This window comes from Passer montanus, unplaced genomic scaffold (genome assembly GCF_014805655.1).
Source record: "Passer montanus isolate IOZ18808 unplaced genomic scaffold, ASM1480565v1 scaffold18, whole genome shotgun sequence".
Taxonomy (NCBI): Eukaryota; Metazoa; Chordata; class Aves; order Passeriformes; family Passeridae; genus Passer; species Passer montanus.
The window spans coordinates 16,152,693-16,165,511 of record NW_024365381.1 but is presented as its reverse complement, the minus strand read 5'-3'; the positions used below and the strand labels follow the sequence as shown (position 1 = coordinate 16,165,511).

Below are 12,819 nucleotides of genomic sequence, written 5' to 3'. Positions count from 1 at the left end.
TTGTTCTAGTAATTTGTATTTGCCTGGTGGTCCCAGAATGTTTTCCGAGTTGCAATGAAGGAGGGAGGATATGGTGGTCAGTCAGCAGAATGTTTCTCAGTCCTCTTCCATGTGTGGATTAATTGCACTAAGACATCTCAGGAAAGACAGAGGTTACTGTTCTGGCCTTTCATGACAGGCCTGTTAAAAACAATTCCTGAAACTGAACAGTCCCTGTAACTTGAGTGCGGGGATAAAAAGCTGACCACACTAATAAGATAAAGATTGTTTCAGGCTAAAACCCCCAGGAATATAATTTCAATTTTTTTTTTCCCCTAGGCACTCAGAAGAAACATGTAAACAAGGCACTAACAACCATAAGTACACATGGTGCCGTAAGTACACACGGTGGACGATGGCAACAAGCAGGGTGAGCTCAGGACTGCGGGAAGCGCGGCTGTTCCGCTCCCGGGGAATTCCGTGCCGGCCAGAGCAGCAGAGCAGCGCAGCCACCGGCGGGCCGCAGGCAGCCCCGGTACCGCGGGCACAGGCGCAGCACGGCGGAGCCGAGACGGCAAAACTGCCCCCGGTGCTCGGCATGCCTTTTTTCCTGAATGGATTTGGGTTCGAGATGCAGACGACCGACCTTCAGAAGAACGCCGAACAGAGCAGCGAGCACACACGGCCGCGAGCAGGGCTGTCACGGCGGCGAAGCGACAGCCGCAGCTGCGGGACCGCTGAGGCCGGGACGGCTGAGGGCAGCCCCGCTGCGCCGGCCGGGCTGCCCGGGGGCGGGGGAGCGGCGGAGCTCAGCCCGCCCCCGCTCTCTGCCCCTTGACGTGGCGCGGACTCTCCCATCAGCCATGTTGATGCGTCGGCAGCGCCGGGGCGGCTGCGAGCGGGCGGGCGCGGAGAGCGAGCACAGCCGGAGCGGCGGCGGCGGCGGCCGGGACGCGGGTGAGCGGGCGCGGCAGCGCTGAGGGGGCAGCGCAGGGCGCGGGGAGCCCGAGCCGGCGGAGCTGGCGTGCCGCGGGGAGCAGAGGCGGCAGTCCCTCTCCCTGCCCTGGGAGCACGGGGGGCACCGCGGGCCGCGGGCCCCGCACGGCTGCCGGACCTGGAGCGAGCGTGGTGGGAGCTCCCCGCGTCCCCTCCGTGGCAGTGGGGGATCTCCGGCTGCCCGAAATTGCTCTCGGGGCCCCCGGCGGCCTGAGTGTCCGGGGCTACCGCCGGCCGCTGATCGGCAGTGCCTGCGGCCTCCCGTGCGGCGGGGAGCGCCCGCCGGGCCGGGCTGGGCGAGCGGCCCCAGCAGCCCCAGCTCGGCCGTGGCTGCCGGCGCTCGGTGGGGCCGGCGGGGCACGGCCTTCCACGGCCGGGGGTAAAGGGCGGCACTCTCCGGCAGCGCCTGTGTGCCCTGTCCCGGAGCTCCGCTGTAGCTGCGCCGCTGTGCCGCTGACGAGGGTGCCTTCCAGCGTAGGTAAAACTGCAAAAAATACAGGCCCTGCTGCGTTTGATTATATATTGGTTTTTTTTATAATTTAGGTGGGCTATCACATACCGTGGTTGTTTAAAAAAAAAGTTTTCAGTGAGAAGTCTGGGGGAGCAGATTTGGAGGATGACTGCGTTTGAGTGATGAAAATGTCAGCAATTTGCTTTAGATAACTATTTAAACCATTCTGCTCATTGATTTTTGTTCCTTCTTGGAACTGAAATATATTTGTGTCTGGTATGTAATTTGAGCATAAAAAATTAATTAAGGGTTTATTATTAATCTCTTTTACCAGGTTGTTAGTGCCTAATAAACTGAGAGAATAGGTGTGTTGTAAGAAAAGTGTGCAGTGAACTGTACTCATTTAGTGGTAGTTAAATACAGGGTGCTATGAGGGACTTTGATCTATCTGTGCTGGAACTCTTACAGTGCTGTAGAGAAAAATGTTTTGATTTTGTATATATGTGCAGGGATTAGTGGATATTATTTTGGGGATATTTTGTATTGGGACATATTTATCTGTGGTGTGTAAACATTTAAAGATGCTGATATTCAACCTGTGACTCTCAGTGCCATTCAAATGTGGCTTCTTTTGTGACACACAGTTGAGATTGTCATGGTGTAGAGTTGCGAGGTACATTCAGTCATAGCAGTGCGAGGGAGGAGGCAAACCAGAAAGGCCTTCTGTTTTTTTCTGGATATCCTAATCTGCAGCAAAGGTAAAGCAGTGACGCTACAAAGTGGGAGCTGTTGCTGTTCAGCTGTGCTGAAAATCCCTTCTCTGAAGTTTTCTGGGGAGGCCAGTGTGTATTTTTTGGCATTTAGGTGTCCGAAATTTGGTGTGTAGCCTGTAGGCCAGGAGGGTTTGCTGTTCTTGTATAATGCAATACATCTGTGCACCTATGGCAGAAAATGTGTCTGCATAGCTGTAACAATGGCACTGAATGTAACTTGTCAGACCAAGAGTTCCATATTTGATGAATGATGAAATAGGTAAGCATTATTGGCTCTTGAACAGGAAGAAAGGGATAGAAGAAAAGGTGGAGAACTTATTAGCTGCTTTTGCCTTCTGAATAGGAAATCCATACTTCATAGAAATAAGAGTATGTAACTCAGTAAATCCAACAAATCTATGTGCATGTGATTAGTCGTTGCACACTGGTGTTTGTACATTGCCCTTTAAGGAGCAATAACTGGGTGGTAAAAGTAATATCCATGTACAGCCATTTCAAACACAGCTAGAGCAAAATGAGGAGAAAACTCTTTGAAGTCCAGGACACAAAGTGTGACACGTTGCAGTATTTGGAGCTGGATTTTGTGAGTCTCTAGTGGCAGCCAGTGAATGGCTGAAATAGCCTTCAGTTGCAATTTTCTCTGTCTTCTCAAGAAATAATTTTTAAATGGAGAGATTATTCAATTTGTGGTTATAGTGGAGATAGTTGCATTGTGCAGATTCTTGTATTAATACCCCATTTTTCAACTTTTTTACAAAACATGGATGGATCTTGATTTATTAGGAGAGAAATTTCTTAAATTCTATATCCTTTTCAAATGCCAGGCTATTCTTTCCTCTCTTAGCTGAGTTAATTTCTGTCTCTGATTTTTCTGTAGTAATTACAACTTCCAGATACTCTGTCTTTTGCTCAGTTTTGTTCCCCTGCTTTGCAGAAATTTGAGTAAAAGCAATGGTGGATATGCTCTTATGCACAAAGTCCCTCATGCTCCCTGTGTTGTAATTGCCATGATGTGTTTAGATAGGAGCAGAATTGCTCCCAATATCACTAAGATGTGCCCATTAAAATATTGGCACTTGATTATTTCTTAAGGATATTAACTGTGGAATGCAGCACTTCCCTTTGCTTTATGTATTTTATTAATCTGTTTTCTTAAAAGTTACAATTAGAATAAAAGTGTTAAGTTAGGCTGTTATTTAAAATAACTTGAAAAGTTTTTAGCTGTCATAGAAACTAAGGGTGCGATGGCCTTATAATTTTGATAGATAGAAGTAGGTTTTGATAAACTGAGAGTTTCTGTGAGTCTGCTGTAATGTATGTAAGGTCAGAACTAAGAATGTCAGTGTGCTTGGGAGAACTCCTGATTTAAATTCCAATTCAGGAGGGTTCCAGCATTTATAATAGCTGTTCATTAACTTGTTACAGTATAAATTGAGACCTAGGACCTGCTTCCCTTTAGGTGGTTCATGTGGGCTTTCACAGGAAATCCTTAATTAGGGAGTGTGAGTTTAGATATCGTAGTTCCTGGAAAAGCCTGTGCTATATGTTCTCTAAAAGGTGCTGTGTAGCATGCAGCAGATACTCTGGAACAGTGTGTATGTGGCTGAGAGAGTTTGGGATTGGAGGTGGGAGTGCTCTTTGGTGACTTTACCAGATATCCATAGGTACCTGTTGAGCTTTTCAGATGTGTCAGTGCTCCCCAGTTCTCCAGCTTCTGAGTAATCATAGCAGAACATTTTGAAAGCCTTAACTCAATGGCCGAAATGGTAAATTTGAATTCAAAGAATTGTTGAAAAGTGCTTCTTGGTACATAATATATTGGAATATGGCACTTGTATTTCTTACAAAGTTACTTTCTAGCATTGCTGTAGGAATGTACTCTTGTGGAATGTCATGTTGTTATTCCTTTTTGCATGTAGGCTGCATCATGAGATACCAGAAATATTCTTTCCCCTTAGAATTCTGTGCATTGCTTTTAGGATTTAAGAAGCTCTACTCAGTGTTTTAGTGACTGTAAGTTACAGTATTTGAATGTGTGACTGTTATTACGTGCATTCAGCATTTAGTAGCTAAAAGTCTTTGCATGTCAACATTCTGCTGACAGGTATCTTTTTTTTTTAGTGTCAGAGAGAAGTTGACCATGACAACCTTCCTGGAATTTATCCAGCAGAATGAGGACAGAGATGGAGTTAGATTCAGCTGGAATGTTTGGCCTTCGAGTCGTCTTGAAGCTACAAGAATGGTAGTGCCGGTGGCTGCCCTCTTCACGCCCCTGAAAGAGCGGCCGGACTTGCCTCCCATTCAGTATGAGCCAGTGTTGTGCAGCAGGACCACGTGCCGAGCTGTTCTGAATCCCTTATGGTAAACTTAAAGCATGTTATTGTTCCAGTTCTTTGCCTGAGAATCTTGAGAACAGTGCTAGCTGAACTGTGTGCAAGATCTGGTGTATGGAAGTGCAAGTACTCCTCACATCATTATATTTACTCCTCACATCATTAGACTTACGAGACTTAGAAGGTTCTGCACATAGATTTGCATATGTAACATATTTACTGAAAACATAGCTTTCATTTAATGAGTCATTTCATTGTACTTAGCATTGATTAGGCATGTTGCTTTTCTGCAACTATACATCTAGAGATTTAGTATACTCTTGCATTTTGCCTCTAGAAAGTGACTTGGGTAAAAAGTTACAATATCTTTTGAACTGTTGGACCCTGATATAATTTAATTTCCATGTGAAATAAACTACATTTATTACTGGCATTAGTTCATCTGTGGACCCAAGCAGGTTGTCTGTTTTAGTTAACCAAAACAGATGATGGATATAGAACATCAGAAGTAGGTATGAAAGAGGTTAGAAAGCTGTTTAAGTTTAAGGGTGATGTTGGCACAAGCTCAAATGATTGTGGACTAGTCATGGGTAAGTTTGGGTTGCAAGCAGAGAAGTGTTTCTTATGTCATTCTTGTCATAGAAGTATGGAAAAGAAGCAGAATGATTTCTAGGTTGGAGTTTGATGGGCAGGGGAAGGGTCCTGATTGATAGAGATTAGACATGATGTCAGAGAACCTGTAGAACAAATTAAATGTTATGAATGACTTGTCCCTGCTTGGGAGAAAAGACAGCTTCAAAGCAGATGTAAAATTGTGTTTCAGTATTAAGCAGCCGCAGTGGCTGGTTATACTGGGAGTCGTACTTAGTTGAAGTGAACTTTTTCAGAAGCATTATCTTTTATTGAGGGTTGGAAGAAAAACAATGACAAGATAAAGTTGTAAAAGGTCAGACAGATACTGACATTACAGTGAACTGTGTACATTTTTCCTGTGTTGTATGTGCTAATAATGACTGGATTTTTTTTTCCTGGGAGGGTGGTTAGAGGCTCAATCTGAGGAGACTTTAGAAGCCTTTGTGGCATTTTGGGCTAGGTAATTTGCAGCCTCTGTAACTGGTGAAGATAATTAGAGAGCGATAGATCTGTGTTTTATTTACAGCATGCTGGGACTTACCTCAGGATTCAATGATATTTTAAAAATGTTTTTGCTCTTGTAGGCAGAGAAGATGTAATAGCAAGAAGTGTACATTGAGAACTATTAAGGTGACTTTTCCTTAAGAAGTGATTAGGACTTTAAGACATTTCTGTGGGGTGAAGATAGAATTTGCATTTTTCATTTTACCTGTCTGAATAGGCAGAGAAGATGTAATAGCAAGAAGTGTACATTGAGAACTATTAAGGTGACTTTCCCTTAAGAAGTGATTAGGACTTTTAAGACATCTCTGTGGGGTGAAGATAGAATTTGAATTTTTTATTTTACCTATCTGAATGCTAATAACATGTAGACAAAAGGAGGTAGACCCATAATTTGAAAGTAATGTTGTTTTTGTTACTGTCATGTTGGAACCTGTTTTTTTAGGGCCTAAAGTATATTCAGGCTAGTCCCACACTCTGACAGCCAATAGATAGAGGCAGAAAAAGATGAAAAATTCAAAGGAAGGGAGAGTTTAAAAGATATGCTAAAACCATGGAGAAAGGCTCTAATATAGGTGCTGAGTCTGTATTTTTAATTTTCTTAGTTGCATCTTTTTCCTGAAGACCATTCTTTCTCCCTAAACACACTAATTTGCCTGATACATCTCTATAAGGCTCCACTTATTTTCTGTTTGTAATGTGAGTATTTAGGAGAAAGTATATTTGAAAGAACCTTTTTGAAGTCAGTGTGTTTTTTAAAGTTTTAAGGACATGTATTCTAGGGACAGTGGAGGAAAATGAGTTGTTCATGCTATGTAAACTTTTCCTGTTGTATTTTTCTAGCCAAGTGGATTATCGAGCGAAGCTCTGGGCTTGCAACTTTTGTTACCAGAGAAACCAGGTAAGAAAATGACATGTTCAGTATGTAGAAAATATTTTTTACAAGGTGAAATAGAAACCTTGATTTTCCAAATTACAGTTGCAAACTGAAATTGACAACAAGAGCAGGAGTGTGCAATAGTGTCTTCAGACATTGCATTGAGATTTTTTTTCCATAACAGCAATAGTGAATATCTGTTTAAAAAACGTCTGTTTTTTTTTTCCTTTGTAGAATTTGCAATCTTTTATTTACATTTAATGTCTTTGTTTTTATTTGCAGTTTCCTCCTACTTACGCTGGCATATCTGAAATGAATCAGCCAGCTGAACTTTTACCTCAGTTCTCCAGCATTGAATATGTAGTACAGGTAAAATTATTAAATAGAATATTGAACATCTAACACCTTGCAATATACAAAAAGAATAAATTTCGATTTTGCTTCTCCACTCTATTTAGTGACTTTGAGTATTTATGTGCTTGTTAGTAGATTGAACATTGATGCCATCACTTGAAAAAGTAAAGCATGTTATAAGAGTGTTAGGATGGCTTATAAGACTGATTTCAAAAGAAAAAGAGTTCTCCTCTAAAGGTGATACTTCCCTTAGGTCTGTTTCTTTACAATGAGTTTAATTTGTGTTTGTGTCAGGAGGCTGCTTGCCTCTGTTGCTTGCTGAAGTAATTTCAGTTCAGATTTGACTGTTCATTCACCTCTCATTAATCATTTGAATTTAATTTTGCATTTGAATGATGAGTAGTTAGTTCTAGTGCTGTCTGGTTTAGAGACAACAGATAATACATATTTCGGGTGCTTGAATTTTAATATTCAGCCTTTTTCAGGATAGAGGTTACTTGAATAGAAATAAAAAATGGACTTAAACCTCTAAATTGCAAATATTTGCAATTCAAATTTTCAACTTCCAAATTAATTTTTGAGGATTAAAATTTGTAAGACCTCAGTGAGGCAAATCATAATCTGAGTTAAGAAAGAGTGAATACTGAACAGAATCTACTTTTTACCAACTCCTGTAATGCAGAGTAAATGGAATTGTTTGCTGACAGTACAGCAAAATTAGTTTAGAGAGAATAAAAAGTACAGATGATCTCTAGAGTAAAATTAGGAGGTGAAATGCCATGGTCTGTCATCAGGCTAGAATACTTTATTATTGTGAATAGTTTTATGACTGTTAACACTTGGAGCAATAAAAGGTCATTGTATTTTAAAAGACATATAATTGGCTCATACTTCAAAATTACCTGATATCCTGAAAGGATTTTTTCTTTTCTTCTGTTGTAAGCATTTGATTTTTGTACAGAGTTCACTATGGTGGGTTTTTTTTCTGGATCCTGATTACTAGTTGAGAGGCAGTTAAGTTAGATGGAACATTGACATTACCGGTATGATTAAAATTAAAACTTTTACAAGATGTGCCTTACCTGTTCATTTTTGATCCTTTAAATATTGCAAGACTTGTTTTTCATATGATTCTAATTTTGTTTCTCAAAGCGTGGTCCTCAGATGCCGTTGATATTTCTTTATGTTGTGGATACATGCATGGAAGATGAAGACTTGCAAGCTCTGAAGGAATCCATGCAAATGTCCCTCAGTCTCCTGCCACCAACAGCATTAGTAGGTCTCATTACCTTTGGCCGAATGGTGCAAGTTCATGAGCTTGGCTGTGAAGGAATTTCCAAAAGTTATGTCTTCAGAGGAACAAAGGACCTCTCTGCAAAACAGCTTCAGGTAATGAACAGAAGAAAAAAAAAGAAATCATTAAGGTGCTAATGGTGAAATAGTCTGTAAACAAATTTTGTAATAAAATCTTATTTATTTGATTACAGGAAATGCTGGGGCTTACAAAAGTAGCTGTTGCACAAGTCGGTCGGGGTCCTCAGGTGCAGCAGCCACCACCTTCTAACAGGTAATCTACTTTAAACATCTTAAAACATGTACCTTGACTCCACTTTTGTATTGGAAAAATCTAGGTTTTATGACCATTAAAACCATAAACGGACAGCCAGACTTCTTGGTCAGGCACAAATTTACTAGTAGACTGTTCTTTCCTACAGTTTGTACTGGGAAGAATTGACTCAGTGAGTAATAGTAATATTATCTGGATGATTTTTGGATGTGCTCTGAGAGGCACATTATAGATACATTTATAATAATAATGATTTTTCTGTTGATTGGTGATGTGCTGGAAGGTGTTAATAGATGCTTTAGTGCCCCTTATGCAGATATCCAGTTGTACCTTCCTTTTTTTTCCCCTCTTCTGTTCCTCCCCTTTGGTCTTTCATTTGGAAACCACAGGCTGGTGTTTGATTTTCCTGTGTATTTCACTGTGATATAGAAGAAATTTGTGAAATTATTGAAAGACAGTTTTGCTGTCTCCGCCCTCTAAAAATCAGCTGCATATGTAGACTGCTTGCAGCAGCATGAAAGATATCTTACTATGTTAATTTTTCTCCTGGTCTTTGATTGTCACTGAAGTAGGGAAACGTGTTTCTTTTTGAAATTCATAGGTCATCACCTGCTCTGTTCTTTTGACTAGGTAGGGCTCTTTCTGGATGGTGGTGGTTTCTGTAAGTCTGATAGTTTCAGTTTTGTGTGCTCTTTGCTCAACTTCTTAAGCTGAGTGTGTATGTAGTAATTGCAAACTGCTTTATTTTGATGAAGCAGAGGCACTGGTCTGGATTCAGACCAGAATCTAGAATTAGACATTTGCAAATATATGTCTGATACATTGCTAGTGAGCAATTGATAAAATTTTTATTTAATAATTTAAATCTAAACTACTTCCATGTATTTGTTTCTAGATTTTTGCAACCAGTGCAGAAGATTGATATGAATCTTACTGATCTTTTGGGTGAACTGCAACGGGATCCTTGGCCAGTTCCACAAGGAAAACGGCCCTTACGTTCTTCTGGAGTGGCCCTGTCAATAGCTGTTGGGCTCCTTGAGGTGAAAGATTTGGCTACAGCTGTCCTAAACTACAGCTAGATAATTTTCTTGCAGAAAAGCTTCCACAATCAATGTGTAAAAACCTTATTAATTGATGTGTATTAGATTTGTAGGATGATTATGGTGGATACCATCCCATACATGCTTAGAATTTCATAGACATTTACGTATTTTAGTAAGGCTAAATTGAGACTTTTTAATTACTGGCAGATTTAACTTCTGGGAATGAAAAAATGCTGTTATTGTTACAATCCTATCAGTGTGATAAATACCCACATATCTAATTGTTTTGTTCAGTTTGTAGCAAAACCCAAAGGTTTTATTTGCCTTCTGTTTCCTGCAGTGCACTTTCCCTAATACTGGTGCACGCATAATGATGTTCATTGGAGGACCAGCGACGCAGGGACCTGGCATGGTTGTAGGGGATGAACTGAAGTTACCCATAAGATCATGGCATGACATCGAAAAAGACAATGCAAAATATGTTAAAAAGGGTACTAAGGTAAGAGATGGTCATGGGATCTCATATATGTTCCTAGTAAGTAAACATTTAAATTGGCGGGCACTGTAAAATGCTCTTAGTAATAGCAAATGTATAAGGAGGTGGGAATTGTGTGATTTTGTTCACCAGGCTCTGAATTGTGGTATATCTCAAGAATTTCTTTAGAAATTACAGTATATTGAGCTAGGACTTGTATAGCTCACATTAAAGTTATTTAGTTTAATTCAGAAATTTATGTGACCAAATGGTATATCTAGTGTTGTAAGGCTGATGCTTCTGAGACAGGTGCTCAAAACTGTCTCTGTAGTTGGGGAAGGATTAGGCTGTAGAATTTAGTCGTATCTAGTATAATTGAAAATGTACATTTGGGTTGGTGAACTGCATCCAAAACCTGTTGAAGTCATCTTGACTGATTTTAATGGGAGCTTAAACAATTAGCTCAGTTGCAGGCACTTGAGATTAGAACAGTAAAATCAGTTCTGTTCTGGATCTAGCGCTAAATGTAGTGTTTAAAAGGAAGATGATCAAACTAATTTTCTAGCTTAAATAGCAGCCACTGTTCTCTTTAGTGGGAGTCAAGCTCTCAGCTGATCAGGAAAAAGCCCCCAAGATGAAAATTCCAGTCTTATTAACTTTAGGAAAAATATATTTTTATGTGAATAGAATCTGATAATGTTGTTTTAGAAAAATTTTGTGACTTTAGGATTTAATATGAAGACAAGGAGAGTTCACATTGTGAATTGCTATGAACTGTATTTTCATCTTGTATTTAGCATTTTGAAGCCCTGGCTAATCGAGCTGCAACAAATGGTCATGTTATTGACATCTATGCATGTGCATTGGATCAGACTGGTCTGCTGGAGATGAAGTGTTGTCCCAACTACACTGGGTATGTGTCTGTTTGGTTTTTTGTAGTATATAAAGATGCAGTTTAAAATTGTTAAACAGGAAGCACTTGCAAACAATTCTGCTATTAAAAAAACAAAAGCATAAACAGACAAACTGATGGCTGCATTTGTACTGGAATTTTAGAATATCTTGGCCTCTGGCAGATTTGTCACCACAATTTTGGGTTTAATCGGAAGCGGGTTTGCTTCTTTCTTTTAATGTGATATTTTTGAGGCTTGAATGACATGGTTATCTTTCAAACAAGCAGTTTATCAGATACGCTGTTTCTGTTTTTCCGTGTGTATCTGTGTAAGTGGCAGGTTTCAGTAAAGATAAGGACCTGTTTGTATTTTTCTTGTTTTTCAGAGTGGTATAAAACCCTCTGTTATTCTTTTATTCTTTCTGTCTTGTTTGTGCCATTCTTTTGTATATTGTTTATAGGTTCAGCTAGTGGTTTAGATGACTATCAGGTACAGCTCCTGAGTTTCAGGCCAGCTTGGCCGTGCTAATCACTGCTTCTCTTTGGAGCTGTGTGTATAGCCTTAGCTTGGGAGCTTTCACTGTTTAGGATATTTGTGTTTAAATTTGATTTTACTTGCATATTTGACACCTGTTCCTTTTCTGCATCAAACTTGAGTTGTGTTTTTGTTTATACAGTTTTGTTCTTTCTGTCTGCTCCTCTGACTCACCTTATTTCTGTAGCCTGAATGTATAGTTTGTTTATTTCTCCTACAGCTCTTCTGTTTTGGTTTTGGCTACATCCTGCATGCAGGGAGGAATTTCTGATTCTATCCATTTTTATTTTCTTCTATTTTTTAGTATCCACATGGAAACTTCTTTTGGGTGTAATGTTTGACCTATTGACATATTTTACTAAAGTGTTTTAATTAACATTTTTTGATGACTGAAAGTAATATCTCCCATTAATATTTTCTAAAGGTGGGGTATGATATTTTAGGACAAGTGGCAACTGTTGCAGTTACATCCACAGAACATCACTAAGCATAAAAATAAATCATGCTTCTTGAGCACAGATTTAACCCTGAAGTAATGAATGAAGTAGACAAAATACTATAGTATGGAATAATAACTATCAGAAGTAAAGACTTTGAGACATCCTTTGTTTTCAAAGTCTGCAGTATTTTCCCAGTGAAAGATTTTGTTACATACTATAATGACCTTAAGATGCATAGGGCAGGAAGCTCACTTCAAACTTTCATCCTTAGCATTCTAGTAAAATACTAATTTAACATTAGTCTATTTTAATAAGGTAAAAATATGTCTCACAGTGAATTGTCTTTAATTTATTCTTTAATAAAAATTAGCTCTATAAATAATTTAACTCATGGGTTTTGTTTGTTTTGTTGTTGTCTAGAGGCTACATGGTAATGGGAGACTCTTTCAATACATCATTATTCAAACAAACTTTTCAGAGAGTATTCACTAAAGATATGCAAGGACAATTTAAGATGGGATTTGGTGGCACATTAGAAATAAAGGTAAGCATACAAAAATGCTGTCTGTTAGTGAAACAATGGAATAGGATGGCTACAAACTGGATTGTGTCCTTTTAAGGAATTATTAGGAACATACTAAACAGATAGATTAAGTTTGGCCTGTGCATAGTCCTAGCTATCTTTGTGTAGTTCTGGGGTTCCTTAAATGTGACCCTTTAATAAAAATTAGCTCTATAAATAATTTAACTCATGGGTTTTGTTTGTTTTGTTGTTGTCTAGAGGCTACATGGTAATGGGAGACTCTTTCAATACATCATTATTCAAACAAACTTTTCAGAGAGTATTCACTAAAGATATGCAAGGACAATTTAAGATGGGATTTGGTGGCACATTAGAAATAAAGGTAAGCATACAAAAATGCAGTCAGTTAGTGAAACAATGCAATAGGATGGCTACAAACTGGATTCT

At 39.6% G+C, this 12,819-nt stretch overlaps 1 protein-coding gene across 1 annotated transcript in view; it reads left to right on the top strand.

The window, feature by feature from the left end:
• SEC23A (SEC23 homolog A, COPII coat complex component) overlaps positions 1-12,819 on the top strand; it is a 31,234-nt gene that overhangs the window by 1,313 nt on the left and 17,102 nt on the right. Inside the window, exons 3-12 of the mRNA XM_039705489.1 lie at positions 319-936; positions 4,321-4,560; positions 6,510-6,567; positions 6,826-6,912; positions 8,050-8,286; positions 8,385-8,464; positions 9,360-9,504; positions 9,848-10,006; positions 10,780-10,895; positions 12,270-12,393. Of these exons, the coding sequence (XP_039561423.1) occupies positions 4,340-4,560; positions 6,510-6,567; positions 6,826-6,912; positions 8,050-8,286; positions 8,385-8,464; positions 9,360-9,504; positions 9,848-10,006; positions 10,780-10,895; positions 12,270-12,393 (1,227 nt within the window). The 5' untranslated portion in view covers positions 319-936; positions 4,321-4,339. The remainder of the gene's footprint in view (positions 1-318; positions 937-4,320; positions 4,561-6,509; positions 6,568-6,825; positions 6,913-8,049; positions 8,287-8,384; positions 8,465-9,359; positions 9,505-9,847; positions 10,007-10,779; positions 10,896-12,269; positions 12,394-12,819) is intronic.